The following is a 12,849-nucleotide window of genomic DNA, read 5'->3' as shown; positions in this document are numbered from 1 at the left end:
CTATATTCCCCTTCCCTGAAAAGGTGCATCAGTATCACTTGTCATAAGTAGAAGGTATGTGTGAAAATACAAAGATCACACAGTAGTGCTATCAAGTTCTAAACAGATACTCTTGCCTCCCAGGCTCTGAAGCTGAAGTGGCTTGTTGGCTCCCTCACGCGCCCGCATCTCTCCCTCCCCCCTCCCTCTTAAAAGGAGAGTTCAAGTTTTACGGCGGTAACATTAAAGCCGTCCTGGACCCAACCTGAGACTGTCCGTGGCACACAGGAGGGAGAGTCATCCCACCATGCGGTTCTGTGCTGCCGTGTGCAGCCGTGGTCCCCGCCCAGTGCACCACCAGGCGTCCCATACTTTGCAGGCCCTGATCGGGGCCACGCTGGTACTTCACAGGTGGCAGACATCAAGTTTATCACCTTGTCCTTTCCCAATGCTACCAGTCTCCACACTGGAAAACTGTGCTGTATTTGCCTACCTATTACGTTACTTCTGGATGCCTGGATGCTCCAGGTTTTCTCGGGAACTCTCCATGGAGGTTCCGCTCTCCTCTCTCAGGAGGTTTTTCAGTTCATGATGCAGTTCCTCAGAGCCAACACCCGAGCCCACGCAGGGTGCTGGGTGCCATCTCTGGGCCTGTGGTGGCCTTCTCTTTCCCCTTTGGAGTTGGCTTCCCCTTCCTGGCTGTGAGGTCATTCTTCCCCGCGGAGGGAAAGAGGCCTCAGGCAGGCATGGTTAGTGACAGACGATCTGCCCCGGTCCGTCGCACTCCCTCCACCTCTCCCTGGTTCTGCCCATTCCAGCCCAGCAGAAAGGGCCCTTTATTCCACCTCACTTCCTCCCGAGGCTCTCGCAGGTCCTGCCCCACCTGCTCTGTTCCCATTACATCCCCCTCTTCTCTTTTGTGGGCGGCCACTCTGAACCTGAGCTCCCCTGGTCTCCCTGTGAGCCAGGGATGTCTTTGTCTCCCAGCCCTTTCTCTCTAACTGAGTGCATTCTGGCTGGTTCTCCCATGGGTCACAGCATTCCCTTCCCCGCTTCGGCCCTGGGACCTTACCCCTTTTGTTGATCAATTGTTAGAGACCTGTTCCTGTAAAATCCAGGCCGCGTGTTTCCTCCCTCTCCTGTTACAAGACCTCATGGGATCAGAGCCCTTCTCCCCAGGGCCCCTCATCAGGTCCTCACTGGCACCCAGCGGCTGGTTCTTCCTGGTGTCAGGAGTCAGTCACTACAGGCCAGATGACATTTTCAGCAAGTCCCATTCGTTTTCCCCATGGTATGCATTTAGCAGAGCGGGGCTCCCCCACAGCCGTCCGGCTGGTCAGAGCCGGAGCCCCCCATCACGTCTGCCAGAGAGGGCTCCTCCAAGGCCTGGCTGCACCTCGTGGTCTCAGAGACACTGCCACTGCAGGGGTGCTCTCTGAGTTCTCCCTTTTTCTTTTCTACCCCAAATGTCTTTTATTGTGTTCCCCCTTCAGGTCCGTGATTTTTTCATAGAGGAAGTAGAACGGCAGAGGTATAGCTTTCCAACTGCAAAAGTCATCTCCTCACCTTCCGTAAAGGATATTTCTTTTGGGGGGAAATGATTGTTTACATCCGTATATGCCCCAATACATGTGTCATCTGACAAGAGTTCATTCTCTCTCGAAGCTGCAGTTCACTCATATGCAGAACAGAGCCAATAATAGGGTTGCTTTGAGCCCTGGCTGGTATGGATCGGTGGGTTGTGCACCAGCCTGGGAACTAAAAGGTCACTGGTTCAATTCCCAGTCAGGGCATAGGCCTGGCTTACGGGCCAGGTCCCTGGTTGGGGGCATGCAAGAGGTAGCTGGTGTTTCTCTCTCACATCGATCTTTCTCTCCCCCTCTTTCTCTCTGTCTTCCCCCCTTTCTAAAAATACATAAATAATATCTTTTTTTAAATGTCCACAAAAAGCACTGCCTCGTGCTTACCTATACGGGTCAAAACAGCAGGCTTGAGCGTCGTCCCTCCCCTCAGCAACCGCATTAACGTGGCACCTGCAGCTCAGAGAAGTGAAGTATCTTGGTCAGAATCACACAGTTGGTTACTGGGACTTATCCACAGGATTGCAACCCAGGATTTCCACAGACTTCTTTCTCTTCCCACCGCACCCCCAGTGCTTTCAGATCCAAGTAGACTAAGATCTAAATCCGATGCCGGTGGTAAAGGGAGAGGCCAGTTCCGGTCAGATGCCCTGGGAGCATCTAGAAACAGAGGGGTTTGTGGCTCCGCCACGTATGGGCCGATCAGGTCAGAAGACAGCTTCCCATTGGTCGTCCTGTGGGCAGGACCCTTGGGAACCTGCAGCAGAGCCCTGCAGCCCCCATGCAGAGGAGGGGGCATAGGTAGGTGGCGGGTGTGGGCTCCGCCTTGGGTTCTGCGGGCAGCAGCCCCTTTGTGTCTAAGCAGAGTCAGGAAATGGCTACTGACCAAACACCGAGGCTAAAGGCTTACAAGTCGATTCTCACTCTGACTTTCCAGCAGCGTGCCTTGATTTCAAATTATTAAGTTCAAACTGTGACATTTGAAACTAAGAACAGAAAAGCTGTTTCCAGACCAATTGCATGCATTCGTTGGTACATACCCTCTTCCAGCTGTAAACAAATGGAATTTTTACATTTGATGCAACTGTAGGCTTAGAGAAAAAAAAATTTTGGAGTGAATCAAAGTTTGACAGATAGAACTATGATGAGATGGACAGGTTGCCCTGAATTTTGCTTCGCAGCCAGAAGCAGGAGTGTGCTATCTATGGGAAGGCCCTCGGGTGGGGAGTTGGTGGGATCTGCGCCAGCCTGCAGGTCAGCCACAGCAGCCAGAGACCCTTAACCCCGCTGAGCCTGGGATTTCCTCGTCTGTTGTCTGGGAGTATCAGCTCCGTGAACCCTATATGAAAGCATTTGCAGGCCTAGGAGCTGCCGCTCAAATGCAAAGGGATGTTCATCTCGGCTTAGGGATTCCTTTCATTTGGATTTGTGTGGAATCCCTCATCACCCCTACTCAGGCTGATGTGGCGCCCGGAGTACCAGCGGTAATAATGGGCACCGTTGACTCGATCCTTCCCACAGCGAGCCAGGCACCGCACACTGCTGTCTCCAGGCCGTCACTGTCTGTGAAGCAGGCACTGTCCCCAACGTCCGGGTGATGGATATGAAAATCAGAGCAGTTAGGTAGCAGGTTCGAAGTCATACGGCTAACTCCGTCAGAGTCCCATCTGACTCCCAAATGCGTGCTCTTTACCACGGTGCCTCAAGGCCTCTCCCTGTGCGGGTGGGTGGGGAAGGGGAAGTGAGGCAGAAAGAGGGTGTGGAGAGCAGAGAAAGGGGCCTGAGGGATTGGAGTGGGCTTGACTGGGGCTGGACAGGTGGCTCCTAAGACCAGGCCCCACGTCTGAGGCCCTGGTGATGAAGAAGGTAAGTCTCCATACTCATCCCTAGTTTCCAGCCCCAGACCGCATTGTGAGCTGTGGCCCAGCTCCTGGCAGGCCGAGCCCCTGCCCACTGTCCATAAGAGGAAGGTGCGTTCCTCTGTCCCCTTGAAACAGACACAGAGTAAGTTGGCCCCGAGTGAGTTCCCTTTCTTGCAGTAGGAGAACCCGGTGTGAGTGTGAGGGTCCTGGTCAAACACCCGGCCCATCTGCCCAGTGGCCTGCTCCTGCGCACCACCCCACAGTAGAGGTTAACTCACGCCCAGTGGTTCCCTTGCAGACCAAATGTCACCAGTACTGGCCCGATCCCCCCGACGTCGCGGAGCACGGCAACTTTCACATCCGCTGCCAGTCGGAGGACTGCACCATCGCCTACGTGTTCCGAGAAATGCTGGTCACCAACACCCAGGTGAGCAGCCCCCCGGCAGTGCCTGGCCTGGGGAGGGCAGCGTTTGGAGGCCGGCGCTCAGTCAGCGTCCTCTGTGGTCCCCGTACAGCTGCCCTTCCCGGTCTGCTGCACGTTCTCACCTGGTGAGCATCTCAGTAAAGGCAGAGCTCATGTTCCCAGCATCACTGTTCACAGTAGCCAACAGGTGGGACCAGCCCATGTCCTTGGAGGGGTGAACGGATAAACTAAATGGGGTGCAGTCATACGATGGAATGTTATGCAGCCCTAAAAGGGAAGGAAATTCCAACACTTCCTACAACCTGGGTGAACCTTGAGGACATTATGCTAAGTGAAAGGAACCAGACACTAAAGGACAAATACCATATAATCCCACTTGCATGAAGCACCTGGGGCAGTGAAGTTCATGGAGACAAACAGGAGAATGGCGGCTGCCGGGCCTTGGAGAGGAGGGAATGAAGGATTGATGGTTAAGGGGTAGATAGTGGTGATGGATGTACAACATTGTGAATGTGCTTAAAACCACTGAGTTGTACACTCAGTAATGGTCAACTTCGTGTTATGTAAATTTTGCCCATTACCAAAAAAGAAAAGAAAGAAAGGAAAAAAGAGCTACTGTGTGTGGCCCTAATGGCAAAGGCAGTAGGAGCAATGAAGGAGCTCCCTGTAGGTAGAAGTGGAGAAGCAGCCCATGAGGGGTGGGGGGGGCTGGGCTGAGCTTAAAGAGTGGGCCTGGGTGAGGAGTGTGGGTGGGAGTTGGCCAGGGCCCAGCAGGGCTGTGCACAGTGGGGGGAAGCCGGTCAGGTGACAGAAGCCCCTGGCTGGAGCAGGGCCGGGTTTTCCCTGCCCACCCTCTGGATTGCCTGAGTCCCGCCTGCCCGTCCCACAGACCGGTGAAGAGCACACTGTGACGCACCTCCAGTACGTCGCGTGGCCCGACCACGGCGTGCCCGATGACTCCTCAGACTTTCTGGAGTTTGTAAACTACGTGAGATCCCTGCGAGTGGACGCCGAGCCCGTCCTGGTGCACTGCAGGTATGTGGCTTGTTGGATTGGGTTGTTTGTTATTTCTATGCCCACTCCTTAGGAAAGGCCTGGAGAAAGATGGCAGACATCAAAAACCTGAATCCCACAAGACCAGATAATGCTTTTACAAGGCTCTATTTCTTTGCTGTGACAAAAGATTTGGGGCTTGATGAAAGCGTGAACTTCCTGAGTACAGTGCAGAATTGAGGAAGAAAGTCCCTCTCACCCTCCACCTGCCCTGAGGCAACAACCATCACAAATGATGTAAATAAAACAGGGTGGAGTTGGTACTTAAAGGTGGGTTTCTTTCCTTAGGCTTTTAAGCCCCCAGCCTCAGGCTGTCAGAGGAGAGGATTTTTCTTCCCATTGGAGAGCACGCCCTGTGTGTGCATTTTGTCCGCTTGAAGGTCAGGGGAGGAAGGCTCCGTCCGAGTAAATGTGGGAGCTGGGGAGGAGTTGAGCTGAGCTGTGCAGAAATGCTGACTGACCAAGTTCCGAATCTCTGCTCCTCTCTGCCCCCAGCGCTGGAATAGGCCGAACCGGTGTCTTGGTCACCATGGAAACAGCCATGTGCCTGATTGAGAGGAACCTGCCGGTTTACCCGCTGGATATTGTCCGGAAAATGCGAGACCAGCGTGCCATGATGGTGCAGACATCAGTGAGTGGACATCCAATCATAAAAATAATTGCAGTGGCTGATGCTTCTCCGGGCGCTTGCCCTGGGCCAGGCCTGTGCCAAGGGCTTTGCGGGTCAGGTGACGGAGGCTTGAGGGGACTGAGTCATTTGCCCACAGTCGGAGCTTGACAGGCTGCACTACTCCACAGCCCACTGCATCTGGCCTCTGCCTTGTGCTGCCTCCACGATTTGCTTCCTGCCAGCCACTCGGCCGGAAGCAGCCCTGGTCTCATTCTGCGTTGTAGACCACTGGCCCATCATTTGTCCATGAGAAGTAAAGTGAGGTCACCTGAGGGTTTCACCCCCCTTCCTGGTTCGCATGGCCCTACCCACCCCTCCTGTGTGCTTTCTCGCACCTCTGTCACACCTGGGCCCCTGGCGCCGCACGTGTCCTGAAGAGGAGCTCGTGTGGTTTTCCCCCAGATCTACAAGAAAGGTGGTGGGGGACGATGATCCAGGCTCCCCCACCTACTGGGCAGCCTTTGAATAATCCCTTAACCTCTCGCCCAGCCTCCATTACCCCATCTGCAAAAAGGGACCATTCCTTATTTATTCAGTTCATTGCATAATTGCAGAAACGCAGAGACCCGAGCTGGTATGTGTGGTAGGAGAGCTGGATTAGTCTATTAGAAATCTCAGCAGCACTGGAGGAGGGCAAGGGATATCTAAGAACTCGGTGGGAGCCAATCAAAAGCCAGCTTTAGAAAGTCCAGGAAGGCCTTCTGTGGGAGTGACCTCTGTGGGAAACCCCCCAGGAGGCATTAACAGAGGAAGGAGTGGATTTCTGGCTTGTATCCTTACAGGCTCATGGGCAGTTTACACGATTTCTCTAATAATTGTGAGCTCTTATAGTTTTATATTCATTTGTACCCAGAAAGTCCGGTTAAAGGGGGGAAAATTGGGTGATTAAGGCTATTTTCCACCCTGTTTTGAGGTATGGAAGACCGCATTGCTGGCTTAAAAGTTTTTAAGTGCATCGTTGTGGTGTCTTCCCGGCGAGTGAAGCTCAGTCCAAATGCTTCCTTGCAGCCTGCACACACCACTAAAATGGGGTTTGTTAATATAAAGAACCATTTTCTGCAGAGCACCTTTCAGTGGCTTTTCTTTTTTAAAAAATTTTTATTTGTTGAGAGAGAGAGGAAGGAAGAGAGAAACATCGATTTGTTATTCCACAACCTTGGCATAGCAGGGTGACGCTCTAACCAACCGAGCTGCTCAGCCGGGGCTCAGTGGCTCTTCCTTAAGACAAAAATCCAAATGCCCCCGTGCAAGGCCCCACGTGACCTGGTCCTGGTCCACCTATGCGGTCTGCCCTCCCGTGTTCAGGTGTCCTGGGCAAGGACTGTGAGCCCTGAGCGCACTTCTCAGAACAGGTTGTCGTCTTCAGAGCCTCCCCTGGAGTGGCCGCCTCCCCTGGAGTGGCCACCCCCGCCTCCCACCCCAACAACTGCCACCCCTTCCCTGACGCCCACAGACAGCCAGTCCCTCCCTCTGCCGGGATTCTGTAACGCTCCGCCCATCCCTCTCTGGGAGCAGCTCCCACCCCGCACCTACAGCAGTCACGGGTCCACACGCGCGTCTCCTCCGCTCTGTTTCCGTGGCATGTGGTGCAGGGCCGGGCCCGGCCCCGAGCTGGAGCTCAGAGGGCACTCCTCAAATAACCGTGCGCGTGATGTGATGCGACATTTACGGGGCTGCTCTCTTCTCTTCCCAGAGCCAGTACAAGTTCGTGTGCGAAGCGATTCTTCGTGTTTATGAAGAAGGCTTAGTCCAAATGCTGGATCCCAGTTAAAGACAGCTGTGAACACGCGCATTCCTCTTTCCAAGGGCATCCTCCGCACGGACAGACCTTCTCTCTGGAAGCAGCAAGAGGAATCTGCAGGCTGTGGTGTGGGGAAGGACAGGGCACCTGTGAGCCCAGGCACTTTAAATCTCTTTTCAAAGGTATCGTGTACATAGGAACCGTGTAGATACGCATGCAGTGATAGCATCGTTCAGGCCCGTTTTTCCTCCAGAGAGAAATACACAGAAGGGGGTCCCAGCTGGGGCCCGTCCTGATGCCTTCCTCCCCAGACGGTACCGTGATCCTGTAAACCATCCTTGGGCAAGTGAGAGGGGACGCCAGTGGTGCAGCTGACCTCCCGAAAATAAGATGGCCTGGCAGTTTCAAGATGCGTGGATGCTTTGTATATATGTGTGTACAGGACGCTACGAGCCAAGCTTTCCGTGTGCTTCTGGGCCGAGCTGGAACAGCCGGCGGCCACCCACCCCGCTGCTGAGGAAACCCGATGAATGTGCCGAACGCAGGGGGGTGGGCTTTCCGGCCGAAGGACGAGCGGCCCCTTTCCTGCCCTCCCTTGTCCCATCTGCCCCTGCCAGTCATGTCCAAAGTGCCCCACTGTCTGCCTGCATTCATGACCCTCCTCAGGTTCACACACAGCTCCTGAACCGGGTTAGAAACGTAGGTTCGGGTGCGTTTTGAGTCGAGACTGAGAACGGGGACGCCGGCCGTTGTCTTGGCTTCGGTGCGTTAGTTGCGGGAGCAGGTGCTGCTCACCCGGCCGCCTCTGGCCACCTCTCGCTGCCTCTCGCTGTGCACTCAGCACCCAAGACGGGAACCATCAACTACTGAATCTACTACATGGATTGCTGCTACTCCGAGCTCTTACACTTGAAACATTACGATTTTCCTGAGGGGAGATGGGATATATCATCTAACTATTCAGAATCTTTGGCCCTTCTGAGGAAAGATCTTCTAGGCATTGAACCGCGGGAAACGCAGCTTCTGGAGGGCTGTCCGTGGGTGTGGGTCCGTGTGTATGTGTGCCCACGGCCGATGCTTCTCAGGATTCCTGACTTGATTCAAATGACAGTGGAGTTTCTATAAAGAACAAATGTGTGTACTCGCCCTCGGTTACAATGGTCTCCGTTTCATTTCAAAGGAGAGGATCAGACTATCTGAATATAGACACAATTTGATGTTAATTTATTCTAAGTGCACCATGATTCTGACTGTCCTAAAGAATTCTGCCTTTGTTAATACTGTGTTAAATTTTTTAAAAATTTGTGACAAGATTGTAGCAAATTATTATTATTATTTAAGGAAAATAAATTACAAAAATCCCTTTAAACGTGGCATGTTTAAATAGCGGTTTTTACGTATCCAGAAGAGGAAGCTAAGGCAGTTTCTTAACAGGATTTGTTAAAAAAAAAAAAAGGATGCTTTCACATTACAGGGCACAGCAGTGAGTCCATTTTGACGTTTGAGCGAACCACTGAGTAGTGTCCTGGTTGCAACGGGAATGAGGACCTTGATCTCCAGACCTAGCACCTTTACTCACGCACTGCCCATCCTTCCCCACCAGTAGTGTCCTGCTAAGTGGCAGGCGTGGGAGAGAGGTGTTCTGCAGTGTGGTACCCCTGTCCTGTGGGGCGGGTGACCGCCCGAGCCCCGTCCTCATCGGCCTTCCTGCCCGGCCAGCGGGAGGAAGCAGGAGAGTGGCAGTGGGCGGCAGGAACGTTGGTTCCTGGGTCCACTCCTCAGTAACGTGCTCTCTGCCTCGTCACTTGAGAGCGCCCTGTCTGTCTGCTCCTCTGTACCGTAGGAGAAATAATACCGAGGACTCGAAGTTGAATGTGAGGGCTGACTAGGGTGCTGTCGGTGTGAATGTGCATCAGCTGGAATCTGACACTGCTGTGGATGAGGTACTTGGGAAAGTTGACTTTCTCAGTGATTAGCCCAACCCCATGAAACAGAAGTAGAGTCATATGGGTTTTCATAAGAGGGAATTGTTTTTCTTCTGAAGAGAACGGAAGCACAAAGGAATGTCATGCCAGTACCTTTGCTCAACAGGGACTCAGAAAAGTTCTCTCCACAAAACACCAGAAGAGAAGGGAAGGCAGGAAAGCTGATGTAAACTCAGATGCCCTCAGGATATTTAGCAAGTCGTTGCCGTTTGATTAAAACGCGTTGTTGCCCTGTCTGGAAAAAGCTTGAGAAGTCTAAATGTGTTTGCAGATTTGTATTTTATTGGGTTTTTTAAGTTGTTTATTATAGTTGCAGAAATGTTGTTGTTATTATCACATAAATTTCCAAGAAGCTTACCAAAGGTTACAAGTCTTTTTCTGCCTCTTGTAAGGCAGTAGTTCAGACCCAGCAGATGTTGCCAGGAGCAAAACCCATGAAATGTTGGAGACAAACAAGACAAGAGAATTATCTAATATCTAAAAGAGCAAAAACATGCAAGTAAACACTGTAGATACAACCAATTAAATTCTGTAACTCAAGATTGCTGCTTTACCACCTTATACACTTAAGCAATTATACTTAAGAAGCCTTTTTTTAGTTCTAAGTGAAGAGCATCAAAATCGGGATAAATATTTTGCCTGAGAAATTTGGCTGGGAACGAGTGGAGAAGACTTTTACATCCTGCGTTCTGGCGCTCTCCAGATCTCATGGAGACGCATCTATGTGCTGACTTAATTCATCGAGATGGGAGATCCCTTCTGGTGTCGCCCATTGGAACCTGCACTTGGTGTTCTGACCTTCCAGGAAAAAATTATTCAACTCCATTTGGTTGGGGGTAATGTGGGCGGTAGGGGAGCATGGACTGTAAACCCGTGCTGGTCTTCGATTCCTACCACAGTCATTTACAGCTGTCTATGCTTGTAGCTTAGTGTAGATGGTGCCGCTGCTCTGTTGCTGCTTGACATGTTTCTGCTGCTCAGGAGTTACCGTTGGAGTGCAGGCAGCCGGCCTGCCTCTTCGTCCTCCAGACGCAGCCAGAGGCAGCATCCACGGGGAAAAATGGTAAGGGGCGGGTCTTCGGGTTAGACCTAGACTTGCGCAAGATGTGCTGCCCTCTGCCTGCGTTTCCTTATGTGGAAGGTAGGAAGGTTGGGCTGGACTTGAGGAGTTCTGTGGCTCTTCAACATTTGCCATTCTAGGAGTCTTTATGCCGGAGATTTGAAATTCTAAATTAAAGCTTTATAGCTTCTGGAGAGAGACATGTCTCATTTCTGTAACTTGTCCCCAAGAGATTGCCCCTCACACCTTGGCATTGTTGAATACAGAAACAAGGATTGCAACCTCTGATTCTTGCCATCCTTGCCACCCTGAGGACAGACTCAGTCAAGATGGCAAAAAACTCCGACCTCAGCCTGAGGAACCAGTCACGTGGGATTCTGATGGCCGGAGGACAGTCTGCCATCTTTTTAACTCCCATTCTGTTTGGAGCGAGAAAGGATTTGTGTTCCATAGGTTTGAAAAGTCTCCTTGCTGATCAGCAATATTTTTTTCTGTAAGTTTGGAATGTTTTTCATTCAGACCTGTTCTGCCAGTGACTCTACCGAAAACAATTTGATCCATATAAAAACATTCAAGCTATGCAACACTGGCGTTGTGTGTTGGCATTTTTATTCTAATAATTGTCTTGATTTCTGTGTTTTCTTATTTTGTTTGATTTCTTTTAAGTAAGCACTGAGTCTTGGAGGACAGTGCCCTCTGGGAGCAGGGCCATGCACAGCACCTGTCTCTGTGATGCCCTTTGGTGGCAATTCTAGATCAGAATTAGGTGCAACTCTCAAGACAGCAATAGGTTACACAGAGTAGAGTGCCCTTTGCCCTCTGTCATGCAGGGCTGCCCGGGTGGCTCCAGGAACCCCAGGTCCCAGGTTCCTCCCAGCTTGTGGCTGTGCCATCCCTGATGTGCGGTTTCTACACCGAGGTCCAGGATGGTGGCTGCAGCCACGTTCTCATAGCCGGCAGGATGGGGTGAAGTGAGAGAAGAAATGCAAGACCCCTTCGTCCAGATGTTGTACGTCCCATTGGTCAGATCTTAGTCACAGGGCTGTACCTATTGCAAGGGAGTCTGGGAAAGGTAGGTTTTCTTCCAAGAACCCATGTGCCTAATGGAAACTCAGAAGTCGTGTTTCTGAGAAACAACGAATGTGTTGGAGGGGCAAGTAGCGGTCCTGCCCTAGTTCGACCCTTTGGTCACTTTTCTTGCCTCACATAGAGGCCACTCCCCTCCCCAAGATGCAGAAACCCGAACCCCATCCAGGTAGGGCATGAAGCTAAAGATAAAATTACCTTTGGGTGATAGGTGGTCTCCATCAGTTCTGGGTGGCTTCTTGTGGTCTAGTGTCCTATAAACTCAAGAAGTTACCTTCTCCCAGCACAACCCTGAACAGTAGTGAAGTATGAACAAGCAAACAGCCATTGAAAGCTCATGAGAGAATGGGAAATTGCGCTCCAAGCGGTTGTCAGAGGCCACTGCGCAGGAAGAGTGAGACGACTCTGGTCCGTCAGAGATCACGACAGCCACCCCAGCTCTCTGGGAGGAACTCCTTGTCTGTTGACCTACCAGCCAATCCGAATGGGACCTGCAAAGGGAGGACTTCGTAGGAACATCACAGCTTCTGTAGCCCGCTTACTCTTGGGGCAGTTCTGGGGGGCCCCAGGGTCATGGTTGCTTTGCCAGTAGAATTTCATCAAGTACCCGCAGCTGAAGACTGGTCTACACTGGCACTCTGTGCTCTGCTTACACCTCTTCCTCAAAGGGCGCCTGAAAAGAAAGCTACAGTGGGAAGGCAACGCCCTTTGTTTGTTTATACATGGTCTCATATTTTTAAGTTGTGTATTACAGAATAAACATATACCAAATTAGAGAGACTGGGATAATGAACCCTTACACAACATTACCTGATTTCAGTGGCCAACATTTTATTAATAACGTTTCTTCTAAAGCACCTCTTGTGTCTCTGTGCCCCATAACTTTTGGGCTGTTTCCCCCTCTCTGAGGCAACACCCTCCATCTGATCTTTGGAACTACCTGGTTTGCATTTTCTGGCGGGGAAGTCTTGAAATGGCTTGCTGCCCCCAGCCATATTCCTGCCAAGGCTGCCACTTCAAGGCCACTGCTCCTAACAGCTGCGGTTCGGAGAACAAAAGCAGTCGAACAGAAGCATTTCTATACTCTAAAACCTGAATTTTGAGTTCAGGCTGCAAACAGTGCCTCCCTTATGGAAGCAGCATCCCCCTCCCCCATCTCGGCTGAGTCTGGTCGGCTCCAGCCCCGGCTCATGTCTCTCCCAGGGGACTTTGTGAACAGCACCGAGGAGCGGTAGTCATCCGTGTTGTGTTGCATCCTCCCTCCGTTGTCTCTATTGCCGTGGCTTCCATCAGCAGGTGGTCTGTCCTCCAAGTTACTGCAGATGACAGTCTCATCAAGTGTGTAGGCATTATGTAAAAGGCGATTCTATTCCTGCTATCTGCTGGCCTGCCAATTCCACTAAGCCAGT

The 12,849-nt window shown here is 51.8% G+C and overlaps 1 protein-coding gene across 10 annotated transcripts in view; it reads left to right on the top strand.

The window, feature by feature from the left end:
- Positions 1 to 10,938, top strand: part of PTPN3 (protein tyrosine phosphatase non-receptor type 3) — a 103,696-nt gene extending 92,758 nt beyond the window's left edge. For all 10 annotated transcript variants that reach the window (XM_045840328.1, XM_045840323.1, XM_045840329.1 and 7 more), the window contains 4 exons: positions 3,720 to 3,848; positions 4,735 to 4,880; positions 5,394 to 5,529; positions 7,262 to 10,938. In XM_045840328.1, coding sequence (XP_045696284.1) covers positions 3,720 to 3,848; positions 4,735 to 4,880; positions 5,394 to 5,529; positions 7,262 to 7,339 — 489 coding nt within the window. In that variant the 3' untranslated portion in view covers positions 7,340 to 10,938. The remainder of the gene's footprint in view (positions 1 to 3,719; positions 3,849 to 4,734; positions 4,881 to 5,393; positions 5,530 to 7,261) is intronic.
- Positions 10,939 to 12,849: the final 1,911 nt, after the last annotated feature.

Source organism: Phyllostomus hastatus, unplaced genomic scaffold (assembly GCF_019186645.2).
Source record: "Phyllostomus hastatus isolate PE091 unplaced genomic scaffold, TTU_PhHast_1.1 phas_contig_34, whole genome shotgun sequence".
In the NCBI taxonomy this organism is placed as follows: Eukaryota; Metazoa; Chordata; class Mammalia; order Chiroptera; family Phyllostomidae; genus Phyllostomus; species Phyllostomus hastatus.
The sequence above is the reverse complement of the archived record's forward strand: the minus strand, read 5'-3'. Positions and strand labels throughout refer to the sequence as shown.